The 22,126-nt window shown below is 33.6% G+C and overlaps 3 protein-coding genes across 11 annotated transcripts in view; all 3 read right to left on the minus strand.

Moving 5' to 3' along the window:
- Positions 1 to 978: 978 nt before the first annotated feature.
- On the minus strand, positions 979 to 5,474 carry Skp2 (S-phase kinase-associated protein 2). Of its 9 annotated transcripts, none has more exons than XM_087411606.1 (8): positions 5,177 to 5,473; positions 4,675 to 4,740; positions 4,186 to 4,317; positions 3,773 to 4,093; positions 3,348 to 3,636; positions 2,831 to 3,267; positions 2,633 to 2,760; positions 979 to 2,566 (listed from the first exon to the last, which is right to left on the minus strand). In XM_087411606.1, the coding sequence occupies exons 3-8, from the start codon at positions 4,227 to 4,229 to the stop codon at positions 2,220 to 2,222; spliced, it is 1,566 nt and encodes a 521-aa protein (XP_087267732.1). In that variant the 5' UTR covers positions 4,230 to 4,317; positions 4,675 to 4,740; positions 5,177 to 5,473; the 3' UTR covers positions 979 to 2,219. The 9 variants fall into 9 exon arrangements, with proteins under 9 accessions (XP_087267732.1, XP_087267737.1, XP_087267750.1 ...); XM_087411611.1 differs by having other exon boundaries at positions 4,631 to 4,740; XM_087411624.1 differs by lacking the exon at positions 5,177 to 5,473 and adding an exon at positions 5,002 to 5,159.
- Positions 5,475 to 6,085: 611 nt separating this feature from the next.
- On the minus strand, positions 6,086 to 15,412 carry LOC105143869 (uncharacterized). The gene is made up of 2 exons (XM_087413780.1): positions 7,426 to 15,412; positions 6,086 to 7,344 (listed from the first exon to the last, which is right to left on the minus strand). Exons 1-2 carry the CDS (start codon positions 7,599 to 7,601, stop codon positions 7,209 to 7,211), a joined length of 312 nt encoding a protein of 103 aa, XP_087269906.1. The 5' UTR covers positions 7,602 to 15,412; the 3' UTR covers positions 6,086 to 7,208.
- A 142-nt stretch (positions 15,413 to 15,554) lies between these two features.
- Positions 15,555 to 22,126, minus strand: part of LOC105143865 (MAP kinase-interacting serine/threonine-protein kinase 1) — a 29,539-nt gene continuing 22,967 nt past the window's right edge. The window contains exons 4-5 of the mRNA XM_011052400.2: positions 21,373 to 21,943; positions 15,555 to 21,279 (exon numbers count right to left, since the gene is read on the minus strand). Coding sequence (XP_011050702.1) covers positions 20,823 to 21,279; positions 21,373 to 21,943 — 1,028 coding nt within the window. The 3' untranslated portion in view covers positions 15,555 to 20,822. The remainder of the gene's footprint in view (positions 21,280 to 21,372; positions 21,944 to 22,126) is intronic.

Here is a 22,126-nt window from a genome sequence, read left to right on the forward strand (position 1 = left end):
TAAAATTTCGAGAGTTATAATAAAAATTTTAAATACATAAAATTCAAATTGTAAAAATGGAAATATTAAAAAATCCTTTATTTGACGATATTTCTCTAGCATATACAATAATTATTGTTGTTGTCTGACATCTCAGCACAATTTTTGGGGCATACTTCTAGAGATTTATTCATTCTTTGTTAATATATGCAACGCTCTTTTTATTAGAGCTAAGTGTAGGTTATAGCAAAATGTGTGTGTTCAAACATTTGAACTTTGAAACTTCGAAATTTGGCTATTAATCTTTCAAAATCAAAGAATCGAAATTATACAATTGTTAATTGAATGTAGCTAATAGTTATATTAAATTATGATATATACTTTTATTTAAAAATATAGATTTACAAATATATAATGTATTTTCCTAAATTTCGAAAGAAAACAGCCCTACTTGTTATATTTGGATAATTAATATTAAAATCGTTATGCGTGCTACAATTTTTAACAATAGTTTGAAGAAATCATCGATACAATGTGTGTGTGTGTGTGTGTGTGTGTAAAATATACGTACGATTACTTTTAATTTTTTGATCGAAATCCAACATTTTAATTGCTGTATTAGGTTTAGTTTTTATTATTTGACTCGATTGGCGTTAAAGATGATTGCATTAAAAGTCGAAACGCACGTCTGTATAATTTTATTATTAATTTATCATTATATATTCATTAATTTGTGATGCACGTATTAGCACAAAAAATCAGTTCAATTCTTTTCTCTTTCTCTCTTTCTTCTTATCAGCCTTTTTTATTAATATAAATTATTAATCTTATAATTATATTAATATTATTAAATTTTTTTTTAATTCTAAGAATTATGATTCTGAGTAAATCTCTAAATTTTAAGTAATAAATTCAATTCGGAAAAAATAAAAATTTTGAAAAATCAGAATTAGAAAAATCTGACGGGATAGAAAATCGCACAAAGCAAAACTTCGAATGTCAATTTCAAAAGTTTTATTTGTAAATTCTTTTCCGCTAACTATTCTAACATGAATAAAATCATGACTATTATGCAAAACACACACAAAATCATTCATATACAAATATTTAAATACGATATATGCGTGCCTAAATACATACATAATTGTTGCAATTTTAATTAAACGTACAATAATATTTATTCGAATAATTAACTAAAGTTACTGCTTAATATAAGAACACTAAAAAATTATATATAAATTTAAATTAAAAATATTTTAACTGCATATCAATATAACAATATGACAATGACAAATATGTATTCAACATAAAAAAAACCCAATTTTCAGTTTAAGCAATTTTATTGTATGCACAACAAATTGATCAATTTATATAATTATTTTTACTAATAGTAGGCAGTTATTTTTTATCACAAATACAAAGTAAATTTGAACTTTTGCATTTTATGACTTCTTTTTGTTGTAAATAATATACGAATATGTATATATATACCTGGCCATCATTATATTATTTTTTTGAGATCTTTACTATTAAAAATTAATACATGTATAGCAAAATAAGTCCTTGACAAAATTCAATATATATACCATGATTAGAAAATTGTAAAATAGTAAAACGGTCTCACACAGCCGAAATAACTTAGTATGTTAAATATCAGCAAATGCTCCATATAGGAATAGTACGTATATAAGTGTTGCAGACTTATAATACCCATTAATGGCAGATTCCTAATCATTTTCAACAATAATTTTTAAGTAAGTGTTTAAAGTTGAGCGATCAAATTTTCCTAATTTTGTTCGCTCAAATATGACATCACATAACAGTGAAGATATATACATATACAGAATTATATCAATGATGCTTGAAAACATTTTCACTATTGTGCGCGTATAAACACTTTTTATTTAAAATATATTACTTACATTTTAGTATTGGAATTTTCATGTCAAAACAACCTTGGGAAAACTGCCATTAACGATAAGTCTGAGATATTCTACTTACAAAGAATTCTATATATCTGAGCAACAATTCAATATTAAACTTTGGAAGAACTATACTATTACCTTAAAAATCTACATTTCATTTCTCCAAATTAAATTTAACTTTTTATCGATACAATATTCAGTCTGAGTAGAAAAATGCAACATTATATATAGATCAGAGTTACCCTTTGGTCAAATCCATCCCTCGATCTATCGATGAAATCTCTTGTAAATTGATGAATTGCCTACATATTAAATTTAATCTCTAACTCGAAGACCCCAAATACTGGTTCTTCGAATACCGACTGTTGGCCTCGCTACCGAACTATATAGGTACTTGTTAATTTCAGGTTCACGGCAAGTAGCTTGTAATGATTTAAGCACTGATTCAGTCATTAAGCCAAAAACATCTAAATACAATAAACACGGCATAGTAGCTAATCTTATATATGCCGATTGTGGGATGCTGTAACAACGACTCAGTGATAAGTGCTCGAGCTTTGAAAAGTTTAATAAATTATGGACGGTATGCATTGTAAGCATAGCGCAATCACTCAGGTCTAATTCTATAATATCCGGACATCTTCTTAACAAGTCCTTTACGTCTGAAATTTAGAAAAAAATGCATGTTAAAGTCAGTAAATAATAAAAATCCTAATTACCATACTTACTTTCATCAGTCATTGTCTTTCTACAACCCGCTAAGTTCAAGCGAGTAATGGATTTTGGCAATGTTCTGCAAAGTAACGTTATACATTCGTTATCCAAAGAACACCATGCTATGTTGAAGGCAGTTAAGCTGAAACAATCCGATTGTGTTAAAATTGGGAAAACATTTATTACATATAGAAATAGATTAATAATTTTACCATTTAAGTTCCATTAAATCCATAATACATCCGATATTTATATTTTCGCACATTGTTAAATTCAAAACTTCTAATTCAGTGTTTTGACTAATCGCTCTACAGCAATCTCTATTTACTATACATTTTTCCAGTGACAATTTTTTCAGACATTTACATTTGGATAATAAGATAGCCAAACTCATTGGTGATATGACCGCCATAGACAAATCCAAGTACTGTAATTTACTGATATAAGAATCGCTAAGGACTTGATTGCCTTCACAAAAGACAGGATCCGCAATTTCCGCCTGTGCCAGTCTTAAAATTTGAACCCCTCGCGGCAATATATGCCCTAATGTGCCTTCATTTAAAACTTTACTACCCATATCTAATCTAGTCCATAATGCTTCATCTTGAGCTATTTGGCACCAACGTTTGCATACTAGCATAGAGCGTACCTGCACACGAAATAATTTATACAATTGAGACATGTACATAATTTATTAAATTACATTTAATACTGTGTTACTATTCTTACCAAACATTTCTTAGGTAACCATTTCAATATCATCAAAATTATTTCATCTGATAACTTGTTAAACTTATCCTCGCCATAAACGGAAGGTCTTTTTTTTCTCCTAAACAAGCAAAATTGATCTAAACAAGATTGCTCATTTTTTTCGGCAGAAGTGTTAATCTTTTCCTTGGTAAAGCTGTCTTTTAAATCTCCAAAGTAATCAGCTTCCATTCTTGAAGAATAGCCAGATTCATTCTCTGTACCACCAAATCCAGTTAAATCATCTGTATCACATGAATCTTGTTGAACCCTGTAAGAATAATTATATATGTTTATATATATATATATATATATATATATATATATATATATATATATATATATATACACGTGTGTGTGTGAATAATAGACATAATTTAAAACCAGCAATTTTTGTTATCACAAACCTTTCTGAAATCGCAATTTCCAAACTAGAACTTGTATAAACTTCTTCTTGATATCCAAAAATATCAGAATCATCTATTATTGATCTATTATTACTAGCTAAATTCTCCGCTAAGATCGTACACCCTTCGGATTGTAGTCTTTTTGTATTTTCACAATTAGTTATTCCATCTTCTAACATGCTAACGCCCATATCTTCTAGGATTTCAGGTTCAATGAGACTGGCATCTCCAGAATATGGCCATTTTGTACTATTTTCAGAGTGACTGTTGAGAGTATTGTTTAAATTGTTATTACAGCCGTCGTCCAAACGTAATCGTTTACTGTGAACATATATGGAGAACTCTTTTATTAAAAAAACAACTTAAATACAAACATACCAATTCAATTGTAAAGGAACAAATTATATATAAACCTGTTCCACCAAGGTGATGATGAAGAAGATGGATCTTTATTCATTATATGTGAACAGATACAGAAGCTCTTATTCTCCAAATTGAAATGATATCAAGTTCTTACAATGAACTGTTATAAAACCAGACAAATACTGTAGGAAAGGATTAGTATTTGAATTACACATACAAAGTATATTAGATATTAATCACAAAGATCACAATGCAAAATACTATTAATGTTACATACAAATCGCAAAAAGAATAAATTTGTCTTCTTAAATAAAACTAAAGACAAAGAAGTACATAACAGCAAAGAGAAAATTAAGAGACTCATTTATATATGATCATGCATATAAAAAAGCAAAAGAATATTATTTGAACCAATCCTTGCCAAAGGTCTACCAAAAAAAATATACATAGTTTTGCTGTTATTTACTATTTTACTTGTTAAGAACACATATTTACTCCATAAATCTCATGAGTGGTACAATTGCGAACTTCAATCTTACATTTGACAAAATCACGAAGATAATCCGTTAAGATTACAACCGAAGTTTCCCAAATCCGAAACTCTCCTAAAATATGACGAACATTGAATTTGTTTGCGAAAATACAGGAAAAAACTTACGACCGACAGCCAAAAACGTGGCGATTTCTCGACAGCAAAATCTCGACTATGGATCGCAGTACATTCGAGCGTTCACTGTGAGGCACAACAAAGCCAGGACAGTCGGTCGTAGAATACTTTGAGCACTATTCAATACTATTCAGAACGTTCCTCGCAACCAAGAAAAGACAACAAAACGCCCCGAGCATATCTCGGTAACCTTACTTACAAGAGGGCGAGCGAAAGAGCGCGCGCGGGTGTACAGTGTACACCTGCTGTCCTGTTTCCTCTCCCCCCCTCCCCGTTCCCAAGAAAGCACAGGCAACAGGTAAAGAAGTTGGAGTAGGTATGAGGCCGATCTAGCAGATAACCAAAAGCGACATGACAAGGATATAAAGCCTAACCTTTCGGGCAGGGAGATCTCTGACTCCTGGGATCTCGACGGACGGAACTTCTTCGATTTTTCGTGTAGTCGTGCGTGCTCGATCACAATGGAACTCATCCTTAGCGAAAACCGCCGCGAGCCAGCCTGGATATCCTTTCAAATCTCCGCAAGATACCAAAATCCACTCGTTGAGGCGCGCCCCACTGGCTCCGTATATACTGGTATATCCTGGCAAAACAAATCGCTCCGTAGCGATCCGTCCCGCGCGCGCGTGATTATCCCGCCGAGCCGGCTCGATGAGACGACCGTAGATTGGCCGGCCGTCAAAAGGCGGGAACGCAGCGAGATATCGAAACGGCTGGAACGTGCGCCGCGCATGCGCAACGCGCGACAGCAGCGCCGCGCACCGTGCATCTCGATTTCGCGCCTTTTTCATGTTCAACTTCGGAGTTCGGCTACGAGCGTGACCGCGTCATCGCGTGGTTTCGCGCAACGTTTCATCGGCGTCCTGATTTTCGTGCATGCGCACCGAATTTGGTTTTATCGATGTGTATACCTAGCTGAAAAGGTAAATAAAGGCATGAGACATGAAATAGCAGATAAACTGCGTTATCTAAATGATAATGTGATCAACAAAGATGATAGAGAAGGATCGTGAAGACGACTAGAGACCGATCGAAATTTCGGTTTCAACCGAAATTAAGAGAAAATTTCGATAATAACTTTGATGTGATTTGATTTCTTTAAAAGTTGAGAATGCAATATTATTATATTATTATAGTTAGATATTTTAATAAAATCCTATTTTTTAAAGAATACATAAATTTGTCATGATTTCTGAAAATCATATGATCTCTGTCAATTTAATCCAAAAGTGTCGATTTCGACTCTTCCGGCAGAAAAATATGTGACTCCGTTTTAATTTCTCTCTTTCTTTCTCTTTTTTTTTTTAAAGTAAGACTTATCTAACAATAAGTTTCGGTTTTGTTTTTGGCCGAAATTGAACGGCAACCGAATATTCGTTTTCGGTTTCGGCCGAAAGTCAAAATGTGGTTCCGATTGGACTCTAAAGACAGTTGATTTCCTTCTTTTTCTAATATATTATGATTGGTTAAATAGAAAGAGATTGAAATTGATCGTCTTCGCGTCCTATCTCTCTCATTTTTATCGATTTTACACGAATGGCACAATCCACGAGGACTATATTTAAATTTCCACCCGCATATCACTCAGGTATCACTCTATCCTTGTTGTTTACCGAATATTAAACAAGAATAATACCCGGGTGATAGCTAAATTTTACTAAATTTTTACCCTTATAATCCATTTTTTATCAATCAACTCTCAAAACGCGGATGTATATTTTTTATCTTTTTTAAAACTTAAAAGAAAGTAAATTAAATCGAGATTAATGTTAATTTAATATTACTAGAAATGAATGCGTTTAAACCAACTGAGACTTTAATATTCCGATTTACAACAGACCTTTAAAATTTTAACATGAATTTGCTTTAAGCTCTATTTTAATTTTATAGTTATCCAAGCAGAGCAACAAATCATTCATTATGATATCAAAATGTCTTCAAAATGATCATTAAAAATCATTTTTTAGTCATTTCCGATTCATTTTAACGTAATTTTGACTTATTGTTCTGCTTGAGTAGCATCTTTAAATGGAAACATTACTATTACTCGCTACAAAAGACGATTTGGAACAAAATATTTATCAAACATGTGAATTTATTTGATAAAAACAGCAAACAAATTTGACAATTTTTTATAAGCCCTGCGTTTCATAGCAAAATTATTTTTATTTGTACATATCATTTATAATAAAACACTTTTTTTTTATTATCAAAAAGGTTCAAAAATGAATAAATAATCCTATTATATGATAATCAGAATATGCATTTGAATTTATTGTATTATAGAATTATAATTAAATTACTATTATTACATAAATTATTATTAAATATTATACTTAAATACTATACTTCAATTGCGAATGATGAAATATGAAACAGCTGAATTCGCGAATATTGATTTCGAGTTTATTGTTTGAGGCCTTTCAACTTTCGATCCTCGGCGTAAATTTTCATCTGGAAGCTCACCAGGTCGGACGTTCTCTTGTGAAAGTCAAACCGCGCGTCCTTCGGATGTATCCCCTTGTCGTGCCACCAACCGTAACTGAAAATTGTCATAATTAGCTGTTGGAACGGTAGATATCCGAGAAAATCGACGTGCGGATCGTTAAGATGCAGGAATTACGTGTGGCTAGTCAATAACGGCAATTGGTACAAGTTCCTCGGCTTCTTGTCTTGTTCCGTGGCGAGTTTCTCGAGCATGTCGCTTACGTCCGCATTTCGCGCGTCTTCGAGTTCCCTCGAGTAGAATTTCGGCGTGACGAAGTCCGCTGCAATTGATTTGCAACTTCGCGTGCGCATTTATTTCAGATCGTATTACGCTTGGCTCGTAGCTTCGCTTTGCTAAAATCGAGATCGCGATCGCGCCGACACTGCGTCTTTTTCATTCGTGTTTAATAAATTCGGATAGATTGAGCAAGTTCACCAATGAAAAACGATCCACCGCAAGTTAATCCTTAACTGATATTCCTCTTTTATTACATGTAAAGTATTGTGGGATCATCAGCGAACAATTTATTTTACGCTGAAATAAATACTAATTGTGAGAGAAAAGTGTTTGGTATTTGTGATAATTTCATGATAAAATAATTATGATTGGAAGCTTCATTTTTATAATTCCATGTTTTAATGTTAGTAATATTAGTATAATAATGTTAGAAAATGATTAAAAATTAGATTTAAATTATAAATATGATAATAACGATCATTTTTCCTATCAGTGTATCAATTTTTTATTTTTCTTGTAATAATTTTATTGTATTTAGGTATTGCATTTAAAAACAACAGTATTTTGTCTAAGGAAATAAATATTTTTTTAAAAATTATTTTAAAAAGAAACTAAAATATTTTTGACTGTTGAATAGTTAATGTCTCCAATTTTGAGAATTTTACTCAGCTAATAGCCGAACAAAATTAATAACAAGTTGAATTCGTTATAATTCCAAGATATCAATTAAGGATTAATTTCGCGGCAAGACTTTATGGCAGTCTCGTTAATTTTTAATCGATAGCTCAAATTTGAAGCTAACAAAATTGTACAGAGATTATGAATATATACTAGTATTCCCGTTTCTGACATACGTGTCATTTTTCGAAATCTGTATTGGTGTCTCAAATCCATCGGATATTCCTTTCGCCGTTATCTGAGTAAAATTTAAGAAAATTCTCTGCCATTGACGAAATATATATATTAACCCGGAAATAATAATATGGAATTATTTTTACATTCCAGCAACGAAAAAATAAAGCTCAGTCACAATAATTTTCTTTACTGATCGAGAATCTAAACTATTTTTTTTTTATTTAATTTTCTATTTACTTTTTTTTAAATATTGAATAAATCTATACACATAATGATTTCAAATACTGATAAATTGCAGAACAATCCATAATATACAATATGTAATTAATAATGGATTTTTAATTGGATATAGAAGTCACCCTGTTTTTTTTAATAATTTATATACCGTTTGTTTTTGATATGCAAGCGTCGGATTTCCCGATTTGCTGGTTTCGCGAGAAACACAATTTAAACGGCGGTCTCTCTGACTTCTTCGACGTTACCGGTCTCGAGTCGTACGAATCCGTTTGTTGTTCGGACATATTTTCGCAACACAATTTTTTTCCGTCGCGTTCGTCTCGTTGTCGTCGAGAATACTCAACTAAGTCTCGTCTCCGCTTTACGTTGAGTGCCGCGTGCGTGTCTCCGCGACGTGCATGAACCACCGTATTTGATCAATATTGTCTGTGAAATACGCTGTCAGAAATAAGCGAGCGAGGGTGACATTCTCCTCCCGAAAATATCACATTTGCAAGGACAACAATTTAGACGTCATTCCGTCATTGCTATTTTAGATGGCCGAGAAATCTCCTCCCTTCCTCCTCAGGAAGAAATTTAATAGCGAATTCGGTTGGGCATATTAATATTAAAGCTGTTGTGCATTGATTTGGTCTAAGTGTAAAATGTAAATATTTTCGCAATAAAATTATTTGAAAATTTTAAATTCTCATGTAAAGAAAGAATAACAGAAGTATCTTGATAAAAAAAAATTTTATTATAATATTTTTAAGAATTTTGTCATATATTTCAAATTTATGAAGATTTCCAAAAAAAATAAAATCTTAAACTTTTTCTTCAGAATTTATAGAATGAGAAATCTTAAAAATCTTAAAATATTTTATATACATATATATTAATTTTAGAAAAGATTTTTTTCAGCATTTCTGAAAATTGTTCCAATAAAATTGTTCGTATAAGAAAAAAATCTAAAAGTCTAAAGTTTCTAAAAAGTTATAAAAATATACTGAAATTTACGTAAAAATTCTGAAAAATTATTTATATGATGAATTAAAAAAAATATTTTATAACCATAACGTAAATAAAAAAAACGAAATTTCTATGAGAACCATTGGAGTGGAAAATAAAAGAAACGTTTTACGAGATATAAATGCTTTTCTATGTTTCGTTGATCCAATCTTCTTAGAAGTTTCGTTTACGCTTCTGTTATTTTCCCTTCACATTCGACTTATACGCTCCGATTTTTATTTTTGTTAGAAATTGGAAGAGAATGGGTTTTGTAGAATAACAAGATCGAGACAATGTTTCCATGTTTGCCTCTCTCTTTATTTTCGACTTTTTCTCCCCGTTAATAATTCATATATTCCAATAAAGTATATGTACGGCTAATAGTAATTATAATCTGGCGCAACGATATTACAAATCTCTCTTGACTCTGACTTTCTCTTCGTTTTCTTCTTATCGACTTTGGCGCTTCTCTATCTCCTTATCGCCATTAATATCCGTGCTATCTCTTCACGCTTGCCTGCCGATTAAATAATTACATATCAACGAATGGAGCTCCCGAGAGAAGGAGCGGCCGTTTTCGGAAAGCGAAAATATCGCTCTTTTATTTTCTTTCCCGGCGAAGAATTTCTCGATCTCACTCACACATACACATGCAACTTTTCTTCTCTATTTTTTCTCTTTCAGTCTATCTTGTATTTGTCGCGTTCGTTACCTCGTGTTATACAAAAAGCAGCCCCCTCAGAATCCTCAGTTATATTCGCATTAATTATAGGACGTTTACAGCCTTCGTTACATTCTTACCGCGCGATCTATATACGTGATAATCGTGTCTAAGCAGATTTATTTCACAGCTTCGTAATGCTTCGTAAAATTCTTAGAAATCAGCCGTTGACATAACGTTAACACTATCTCGATTTGTCCTCGTTATCGTCGAGTCTCACGATTATTTTTCAGATTTCTGCACTTCTATCCTCAAAGAATCGAAACCAATCATCGCCTTGTCATTCATAGCGATAATATATTAACACTTTGATTGCCAAGCTGATTTCGGTATTGAGCTTAATAAATATAGTGTATCATTTTAATATTTTACTGTTTTCTTCATTTTAATTAATTATAATTTATATTATTTCTTTAATATTTTAAATATTCACTTGTAAATATTATAGATCACTTATCGATACAGTGATCCATATTTTTTACGAATGAGTATATTTAATAAAATCATTCTTAACTTTTAAAAGGACGATAAGGATCTTTTTAAATGTTAGTTTTTTCTTGCATAAGATTTGATGTAATTCGTTATTTTATTATTTCTCGTCTCAAAATATGATATTGTTTCATTGCCATTATAGTGGCTTTTCTCTCATCTTGTAAAAGTTAATCGGATAAACAAAATGATGATTAAGATAAATAAAATCATTATCTTATTCATCCGATTAAGAATAATTTTATTAAATTAAATAAAATATTATATATATTTTCTTGGCTCCAAGAATAAATCACGATCCACTGAAAATTGCCAATAAGAGTTACAGTAGTTATTAATACTAAAATATTAATAAATTACGTAATGTTCGCAAAGATGATGACAAACAATTTAATGCAGACGTTTCGTCTAATTCGAGTCCTCTTCGATAAATGAGAAACAAAAAGTAAAAAAAATTCCAATCCCTACAGCTCCCGCAACGCAAATTGAATAAAATTTCTGATAGTCAAATTATATAAAATCCAAAGACATGCGTAAGAGTAATCCGGAATCAGCAAAGTTAGACAAATACACAATACAAATATACAATAATTAATCTGGTGTAATAATCATATCATCGTAAAAATACGTTTGCATGTTTAAATTATTTGTATCCATCTTTACAAGCACTGTGTAATTTATTAATAATTTGTTAATATTTCAGCACTAATAACTGTGGCTCTTACTGACAATTTTTATTGGTTTGATTTTATTAAGTATTTAAGACTTTAAGATATTAAAGAGACAATGCAAATTATCATTAATTAAAATATAAAGAATATTTGCGAGTGACGATCATCCATAAATGATGAAACTTGCGAATTTTATGTGTCACCTGGATATGGATGATATGGCAATCAAAGTTAAGTCAATGTTAACATGATGTTATATTCCTTGCCTCGGCTATTATGAACTATTAATACGGACATACCGACATAGCGTACCGTCCGCGCCGTTGCGTAATCGAAAAATACATAGAGGTTCGAGGATCACCGTGACGACATACTCTCTCCCCCCCCCTCTCTTTCTCTCTCTCTCTCTCTCTCTCTCTCTCTCTCTCTCTTTTCTTCCATAGAAATAGTTTCAAGATTTAACAAGGGATTCTCATTAATCCCGAAACCGCGTAACTGCAATTAAACATCGCAAAAGGTCAACAAGATTCTTATGTGATTCCGGACTTGATTGATATACACGCACGCAAACATACAGGACGAATTTTCTTAAAACTCTATCACGAAAAGAACGTCCTCGAGTCCTTATAGAAAAATACTTGGGGGCCTTCTCAAAGATACCGAATTTTAAGCCTCTCGATTGTTTCGCTACGCAGAAAGCATGTTACAATCGGCAGTGCGTTCGCCGGAAGCGGAAAGTAAATTCACCTTCGCCGATTTCCGCTTCTTTTTCGTCCCTGTGATTTATTATCCATTTGTATTCAATTCGCGCTTAGTATCCTGACATAATATTTTTCTATAGGATATGACCGGTTCGAAAGTATCCTTTAGCTTTCAATGGAGCTTTTCGTTGTCGAATGAGGCTAGTAAAACACGATCGTGATTCTCCGTTCGAAGGCGGGGCGGGAGATAAATCGATATCGTTTTCTTTTGTAGAGGAAACGATTCGACGCTTCAGTAACTACAAATCGATCAGATGTACTGTCGAATCTCCGTATTCTTAGTTAATTTCGCAACCTTCCTATTTTTAATCTCCTATATTCTAATAATTTTAAACGGGAAACAAAATAGTACATTAGCGATTAATTCGGAATGAGAAAGTGAATGAAAGACGACATAAATCTCGTGGAGAAATCGAATAGTATAAGAGAAAAAAAATGAAATTTGTGGAAATTCAATTGTGGAAATTTAACACTTTAATCCTTGAAGGACCGCAAGCTCTTTTTTTAAAATCACAAAATTACATATTTAATAATATTGGGTCATTTAAAAAGTATCCGTGGTTTCTTCATTCAAAAATTGAACAAAAAACCGCGGATACTTTTTAAATGATCTAATAGTATCCAAAGATCAACTCAGCGAATTAAAATTTCCATTACTGTAATAAATAAACAAATGAGCTAAGCAAAATTTTAACGCTTATAGATAATTATATGTTTCCTCATATAAAATAAATATTAATTAAATATTGAATAATATTTCTTAATTTCTATATATTTAAGATATAATAGGATGCAAAATATAATATTGATTTCGTGATGTCAGAACGTTTCGTAAACTGTAAAAGTTAAGAATAGAAGATTAGAATATAGAGGTCCAACTGTATTTCTGTCGATTGCCTTCGTCGACTGCGTAGAGTGCTTCATAAAAAGTGTAAAAAGCATCGACGATCGCTCAGGGTAAAAGTACTCTGGTGAAAATTGTTCTTAAAATTCTTCATATAAAATTTTTCAGAATTTTTAAATAAATTTCAGAATTTCTATATAACTTGTATAACTTTCTAAAAAATTTTTTTTATGAAAATGGAATACTTTTTACAAAAAATTGTCTACATCTAGTAGAATTCTTCATATATATGAATTCTGAAATATCCTACGACTTCTAAGATTTCATATTCTATAATTTTTTTTTAAAATTTATAAAATCTAAAAAAGTTTTTTCAGAAATCTTTATAAATTGAAAATATGACAAATTCTTAAAAATATTATGAGATATTATGAGATTTTTTTTCACCAGAGTAAACTTGAAAAGAAAGAGCGTAACCATTTGGAAGATATGTCCATTTTTGACAACACGACGAATCGTCAAGGTTTCTTACACTCGTTAGAAGGCTACATCCCGCCTGTACTTTTTTTAACACGAAGGTTAAAGGGCTGCAATTTGTACTCATTTATACGCTTGTGGCCGACTTGAACGTCGCGCAAGGACGGCGTGCATGTATGAAATTAAATAACGATCTCGTGATGGTCTCCTGGTTCCCCGGAACCGCGGCCATGTCGAAATGCACATCCCATGCCGGAAATCCCGTCGAGAAGCGCTTTAAGATCGACGCGAGCGTAACAATCCTTTGACGTCTCCCGCATTCTTTCGACGAACCCCTAGATTTTTTTATTTTTTTTTTATTTTTTTAGTTAAGTATACAAGTCAGCTACTCTCTAATTAATTCGTTCGACATGGACACGATTTTACACAAATCTTCAATATTTTGAGGGCTTCTCCTCTAATAATAAGTTAATTTGATACGTCTTTGCGAATGAGATCATGAGACGTTAATGTTCTCGGAATTAAAATCTGGTTTTCATGTTCCAATGGATCAATATATGTATCAATATATGTATATCTTGTCCTCGGCTAACTGATGCCTTTCACAGCTCGTTTTGCGTGTTATTTATCAATATCAATGAAATCGAGTTTCCGAAAGTTAATATCAACATTCCAGTTGCATGCTTGCCTGTGAATCATTCAATAACCGTGATTTCTCTGCAATTAAAATAAAATGAACCTTACCGATTCTAATCGATTGAACGATTGCAAAACAATGGCGCGGATATGCCAGGTAAATCGAGAGAAAATAAATGTGATGTCGAGATATATGTGTGAGTATATTTGTGTGTGTGTGTGTGTGTGTTTCTTTAGAGAAATTTAATACTGTAAGTATCAAATTGATTAGTGATTAATTATTTATTTGAGCATTATAAAAGCACAATGCGTTTAATACTCAAAATAAGTAATTAATCACTACACTGAAAAAAATGTACTGAACTTTAAAAAACATCTATTTTAATAATATTAAATTATTTACTAAATGTAAACGTATATTTATTTAATATAAAAATCATTAATTTGATTTAATTGTTATTCTTATCGAGTAAATATTCATTTACTGTAAGTGTGTTTAGTATCATTGAAAAAAAAAATAATATATAACCGAATAAAGATCCAAGAAATAACTCAGAAACTTAAAATAAATCAATGTGAGCCGGCACAAGACATTAATGTGTAAAATATATATTAGTAAAAAAATTACAAATAAATTAGACGTTTTGGCTCTGTTTTTTTTATCCTTACAATAAATAAAAATTAATAGATATTTTATTAATTAATATAATAATTAAAAGATTCAACTGAATAACAATTCAAAGTTGTGTAATAAGAAGGGGCTGTCTGAGCTTAGCAAGTTTGTGTGCTAATACTATATATTATTGTGTGATAAATAAACTAAAACATATACAAACGTTTCGATCACTTTATTAATTATAAAATCACATATATTATTGAGGTGAATATCGATTTGAAATGTACAATCGTGAAACTAAGAAATAAACTACGAATATCTTCAGTATAACAGAATACTTAAAGGTGTCTAAATAAAAATTAGTAATAGAATCAAGATGAATATCCAGATACAGATAAATTTAGTGTGAATAGAATATGAATATCCAGTATAACAAAAATGACAAGTGTAATGTGCGAGATGTTGTGAGTTTATGAAAAAATACATTAAGATTTAATCAATTTTTTTTATTGTAACCTATTCAATACTTACAGTATTAAATTTCTGTAATTTCGTTCCATACAGCACAGAATTTGCAACAATATTGCTACAAAATCTCTGCAATACTGCTGCAACATGCAATGTTGCTACAAATTTTGTGCTGTAGGATGTGTATGTGTGTGTGTGTGTGTGTGTGTGTGTGTGTGTGTGTGTGTGTGTGTGTAAGGAAAGAATGTAATAAAATGTCTTAATATTTCACTTAAAAAATATACATTTTAATGATCAATCGTGTGAGGAATTAATGACAAATCAGATTTTCATCAAATCACGCCATTGCAGGTCTGCAATCAGATTCGTGGACCGAATGTTCGAGTCGTTAGAATTGTCGCACGTGGATCGAATAAAAAATCGCATCATGAGCGTTTCTTTCGCTCCCTCGGACGATCGTACGCGTTGATCGAATCGCAAAGTGATTAACATGTCTTGTTTACAGGTATAAGGTATTTTTGTACGTTCATAATCCAGTCTCAACATTTACATGTTTCTCGCGCTAGGCTACTAACGCGCGCCACTTAAAATACGGATAAAAGTACGTACGAGAAATTAGCGCCTCACGTGCTCACGACGTACCCTTTTCTTTTTTTTTTCTTTTTTTTTCTTTTTTTTTTTTTAGAATCTGACAACATCGCCCATACTCAAACGTCGAAAAGCTGTCGACAATGTTTCAAATCAAAATTAAACGATTCGTATGATTAATCTTGTTGCAATAAAATGAGAAAGAATCTTGCGGGGGTTTAATTATATTTAATATTTTTCCTTTCAAGAAAAAAGCGTAAATATTTTTGTATAATAAAGTTTTGAAAATTGTACGTGAGCACGTTATTAAATGGACTTCAGCCCTTGTTCTCGAACGTTTTCTCTCTCTCTCTCTCTCTCTCTCTCGCTCGCTCGCTCGCTCTCACACTCTCTCTTTCTCTCTCTTACTCTTTCACAAAACTGAAGAGCGATTTCGGTTTACAAAATCACTAATACTAAGCAGTAAGATATCGCACCAAACGCAAGGAATAAAAGAGAGGCCATCGTATCCCCCGACGTTTCTCCCAGATATTTTTTATCAGAATCTGAAGAGAAATGGTCCCGGGAATGCGATACGACCGCTCCCTTCTTTCTTCGCAATCAAGCTCCGTCTCCTCAACCGTGTCAAAAAAATATATCGTATATGTTCTACATATAAGTGGGTATGAAAAATAAAAAATATTTTTTGGCCATTTTTCTCGTTTTATAACAATTTTTTTTTTTTTTGGACGCATGGAAGTAAGGATAGTGACGCAGGAAAAAGGAGAGAGGATCTGCAGGACCCGGTAGGAGGGGTTAATTCGGAGAGGAATGTTTCAATTTCGAGGGAGAGAGGAAAGGAACGGATGAGAAAGGAATGGTACCAGGTTAGAAGGCCGTGAAAATATGAGGGGAGATACGTTGTGTTTTGTGGGGGAAGGGAGGGAAGATTGGTAGAGTGAAAACTGGGGAGCACTACCTATCGATCTAGTTCTTTTAGGATATAGGCACTATAAGCTACGAGATAAATCTTATTTACATTCTCCAGTTTTTTTTCTTGCTGTGTCACCGCTCGATATACCTACTACGATTACAAGAATAAGAAAAGTGATGGAAAATCAGCTCTTGTCAAGCCGCACACTCTTTTCTTTTTTTTTTTTTTTTACATTCCAACAGAACATTTTCATCGAAATCAAAGACCGCCGGTGACATATTTTCGAGCGTAATATCTCTCTTATTTCTCTCCCGTGAAAAGGAGGATGGCGTTCGTCGTTCACTTGATGATGCAAAGCTTCTTTTTTTTTCTTTAAAAAAAAAAAAAAGAAAGAAGACGCGCCTCCTTTGTGAAGATATGTGTCAACCGCGCGGGTACTACCTTGACAAGCGGATTTCACGACGGGACAAAACCCGACGAAGAGTGTGCGAGTAGAAGATGAGAGGAACGGGATGCGTACCACTTAAAATATATATGTATATATATATGTATATATATATATATATGACGATATACACATGACGATTATTTTTTATTCGTTTTTTTCCGCGCTTTTTTTTTTCTTGAAAAAGTGTAACGAAAATTTCTCCGCTCTTCTCGCATCGTGATTCGTTCCTCGTAGATTTTTACCGCGCCACAGCGTTGGCACGACGCGAAAACAACACCAACGTCTCCCATCTTAATCCTCTTAACGGTTACATTCTCTCTCGTTAACTGCCACTCGGCAAAAGGATTTACAACGCTTACTGTGTACTATAGGGAAGAAAATGAGAATGATGATGTCCGCGTTTCGCATGTACAATACAATCGACCGCTGCGCTATACCGAAGTCCAATATTATGGTCCAGCCACTGCACAAGAAGCATTATCACAATTCCAATCTTCGGCGATCGAAAACAATTACCGTTGGCCACTCTAACTCTCGTAAAATGGGCGAACGAAAGGGCATCAGGTCGAGCCGTTCCCGAAACGGTACAATGTGGAGAGATGAGCTTGTAAAAAGATAAAAATAAACAATCTGACAATCGGTCGGTATGACACAGCGGTACCTTACGCTACATCTTACGATAAGGTGTTGGGTTTTCTCTTAAAGGCTAGCAATTAGTTTCTTCCACATCCTCTCCTTTTCAAGCTTGCAAAAACACACGCACACACACATTCTCACACCATACACACGTGTACACATGCACTTATACTCACACTCTATTATACAATCTTAAACTCGTTACGCTTACAGATCTGTGTATTATGGCCATTTGTATATTTTTTTCTTTTCCTTTTATATTTTTTTTCCATACGAACACACTTCCTCACGCACCTCACTTTCATATCCTCTTATAATATATATTCTTTTTCTTTTCTATTTTTTTTTTTTAAGAAAAAGAAAGAGCATTCACATTCGAGCCTATATTGATACTTTACCAAAACGCACGATCGACACAAGAAAAATCCTTTCGTTTCAGGAATCCTTTCGATAGAAGAGATAATAAACAATTTTATAGCTTTTTCAAGCGGTACATGCTTAATTGCTTAATGTGTAAAGTGGATTACACTGTATGAAACTTCGCGCAAGACAAATTAAAAAAGACAAGCAGAAAAATAAGCTTTTTTTTTTATGGTAAAAAGATAATTTTGTGTTATACAGCTTAAGGAATGACGCAAAAAGTTATTCAACCTTGCGCAAAGAGGTCGATAAATATATTAATCTTCCAATATTTCCTCTTAAGAGAGCTCGCATTATATATATTGCTTTCCGTATCTCTCATCATAGCTTTTTTTTATTTACACGGATTCTCATATAATCTCATCCACGCGCGCTATAAACTTTAAATCTTTATCTTACCGGTACTTACAAAGTACAAAGAAGACAGAGGTTGACAAAAGCCATATCCGCCATGTCCTATAGCAAGCGAATGACTCTCTAAGAAAATTTCCAATGATGCAATTACAATGTACAAACGCATGTTACGCTCTCGCAGCCCTCCGGAATTACACGTTTCTACAAGGACGATACCGGAATCCTGAAGTAAATGCCAATACAACCCCAACGTTAATTCCAGAGGGACCGCATTCTGTAAATCTTACAGATAAGCTTCTTCGCATTCTCTCTCTCCATCTTCATCGCTTTCAAATTGTACGAGTATAGAATAACGTGCGCAGCGGTCTCCCAGCTGCCCTGAGTAAAATCTGTCCACCGCATCAAGATGTGAATGAAAGAAATTTTTCTCATATATTTTTTTTTTCTTTTTGATCTAAAACACACGATAAAGTAAGAAAGAAATATATCGATAATTTATTTTTACTCGAACCAAACTGCTTTGTAGATTCGTGCATAATAATAGAACAAAGTTTATAGAAAAGACAAAATATAATAATTTGTACGAAGATATAAAGCATTATCGTGGATGGGTTGACATTAAAACAATTTTTGGTCGATAAAACTCTACAAAACGCATTTAACACATAAATCAATAAACGATATCCCGTAATTTAACAACTGAGAAATTTTAAACAAACTAGCCATTTTCTCTTTTTTATCCAATTTCGTAACTTCTAATCATTCAAATGTTGCTTTGAAATCTGCCGACTTATGATCTATCGCGTTTCTATTAATCTAACATGAGCAAACAAATCTGCACCTGTGGGCCGAGATACGCTCACCCCTGTTTGCTCCGATTCGAGAATATATTACAGCTCGAACATATGTGAAACAATATCAAAAAAGCAGTAAAAGGAACATCTTTTTCGCCTTACGTCGGTTGCGTCTGTCGATCGTTTTCTGTTCTTCTTTTTCGAATTTAAAGAATTCAGCAAACAAAAAAAATAAAAATTATATTTACGTAATAGGACATTCGTACGTTCAGCAGCGCACGAACTATCACGATCACGAGGGTCTTTACTTTCCTTTTCTTCTTCTTCTTCTTCTTCTTCTTCTTCTTTCCTTCCAGACTCTATACACAAACGCGCGCATGTGTCTTAACATACACACTACTACGCAAAAAAATAAGATCGTGTCAACTGACACATCAACGTACTGTTCCGAATCATGCTCGGGATGCTTATCCACAATGTTGATTCACTTGCACAACACGATGTCAAACGTGCGAATGAACGAAATATTCAAATGTATATCAGTATGTATGTAAATTCATATTCATATTCTGCAAATGATGATACAATGTTCGATGCGCGTGTTGTGTAGCTATCTCTGTACAATATACAACATACGGCTGCGTGAATAATTACACGCAGCGCGATTAACAGCGTTCGATGAGAAATCAGACTTGCTTTTATTTCCATGAAATATGACAAAGGAATTACTCGCGCACGGAGGCGCAACGTCGATGATTGAAGTCAAACTGTGGTATATTATCTTTCCTCCTGCTTCGATTATGATAAATATCGTCTTTGTACCCGCAGCAGGGTACACTTCACAATGCGTTTGCAGCGCATATACCATTATATTACGATTACAATTTACACTCTAAACAAAAATCTCTATACAAATTTCTTATATTATACTTTACATTTTTCTTCAAACATTAATTTAATAGTTACATTATTTAAAGTCATAACTATCGCGTTATCAATTAATATATATATAATTAATTTTAAGAGTGAAGAAATCTTACATTTGGAAATAAAAACAATCTGGTTATCATCCAACTGCCTGTTAAAAGGAAAGGTTTAAAACAAAAGAAGCTTAGGACTATCGAAAAAAAGAAGATAACGACAATATTCTGTTCGATTATTTTCGCGGCGAATACTTTTCGATTATTATCGCTGTCGTCACTATCGTAAATGATTGAGCCTGTTCTCATTATCCGCGCAGAATCAGAGACTCGACTTACATGCTACATTAGCTTCCTAAGCCATTGGAAAAGGTATTGTACATCGTTTGCGTTTTCACGTAGCTACAAAGAGACAAGTGATACTGTAGCGAGAAAAAGTGATCGGTTCTACAGCGACCTCTCAGCCACTCGGAGACGCAATTACCGCTTTGCCGGTTTGACGTTCGAGCAGGTCTGAGCGTGCCTTCAAACGGCGTTGCATCAGACGACTCTCGGTCGGCGGTGATAGCCCAAACCAATTCTGCAGCGAGTCCTTACCGATGACGCGATTCTTTCCGATGATTTTGGGATCGTTCAAATCAACGCTGGAGCGTACAGAGCAGGATTTTGGTCGCGTGCCATCAAACTCGCTGGATGAATGCGTCGTCAAGTGCTTACTGTTCTCAGATAATTCGCTGCTGGAATCGGACATGTGACCGTACGGATGATTATCGTCATCGGTTGACGATGTGGATAGTCTGGGCTCCCGGTTCTCCGCCAGCTCCTCGAGATTTAGAGAGAAATGTTGAAGTACCACGCGATTCACAGCCATTGCGGACTCAGCGAATGCTGAGAGTTCTCTAGCGGAGTTGTTCCTCCTGGAGATAAACATTAACGAACATGTTATGCAATAATAAAAAAAAAAAACAAAAACGTAAAAGAAGTAATCACACACTCAGGTAGATATTCACCTTATGATATGAGGCGTGGTAAGTGATCGATCACCAGTTTCGACGGAGGTCGGCCCGGGATTAATCCAGGGATGTTTCAAAATACTATCGGCGCTGAGCCTCTGGTGGGCCTCCTTAACGAGCAAGCCTCTGATCAAATCTTTCGCATCCTCGGAGATGCATCTCCACTCCTTGTCGGGAAACTCGTATCTGCCCTCCTGAATACTGGTGAAGAGCAACTCTTGACAGGCCTGACAATTTTCTCCCCTACTCCAACCGCAATCGGTGCCGCAGTTTCCATAGAAGGGCGGATAACCGCAGAGCAGAATGTACATAATAACACCGAGACTCCAGAGATCGCAACGTTTGTCGTAATAATTGGCCTCGCCGATGAAAGCCTCAACCACTTCCGGCGCCATAAACTCGGCGCTGCCCACCGGTGTCAAAAGTTGCGGCGTTGCCACAGGACTAGACAGCGAGTTGTTGAACTTGATACCCGATCCAAGATCGAAGTCACATACCTTGATTGGCGTCAACTTGTCCGGATATACGCACAGGAGGTTCTCGGGCTTGAGATCTCTATGAGCAATACCTGAACACACAACAAAATATATAAGATATAAAGATTATGACCAATTCCTAATAATTCTTATCTTATATAAAATTATTCTTATATTTCTATATGACGCATGCATCTGAGAGTAGTCAACTCGTAAGTGATTGATTCTGAATTGATTCCGATACCCTTCTATATATACTTTTATTTACAAGAGGT

The sequence above is a fragment of the Acromyrmex echinatior genome, chromosome 1 (assembly GCF_024713525.1).
Source record: "Acromyrmex echinatior isolate Ae372 chromosome 1, ASM2471352v2, whole genome shotgun sequence".
NCBI lineage: Eukaryota > Metazoa > Arthropoda > Insecta > Hymenoptera > Formicidae > Acromyrmex > Acromyrmex echinatior.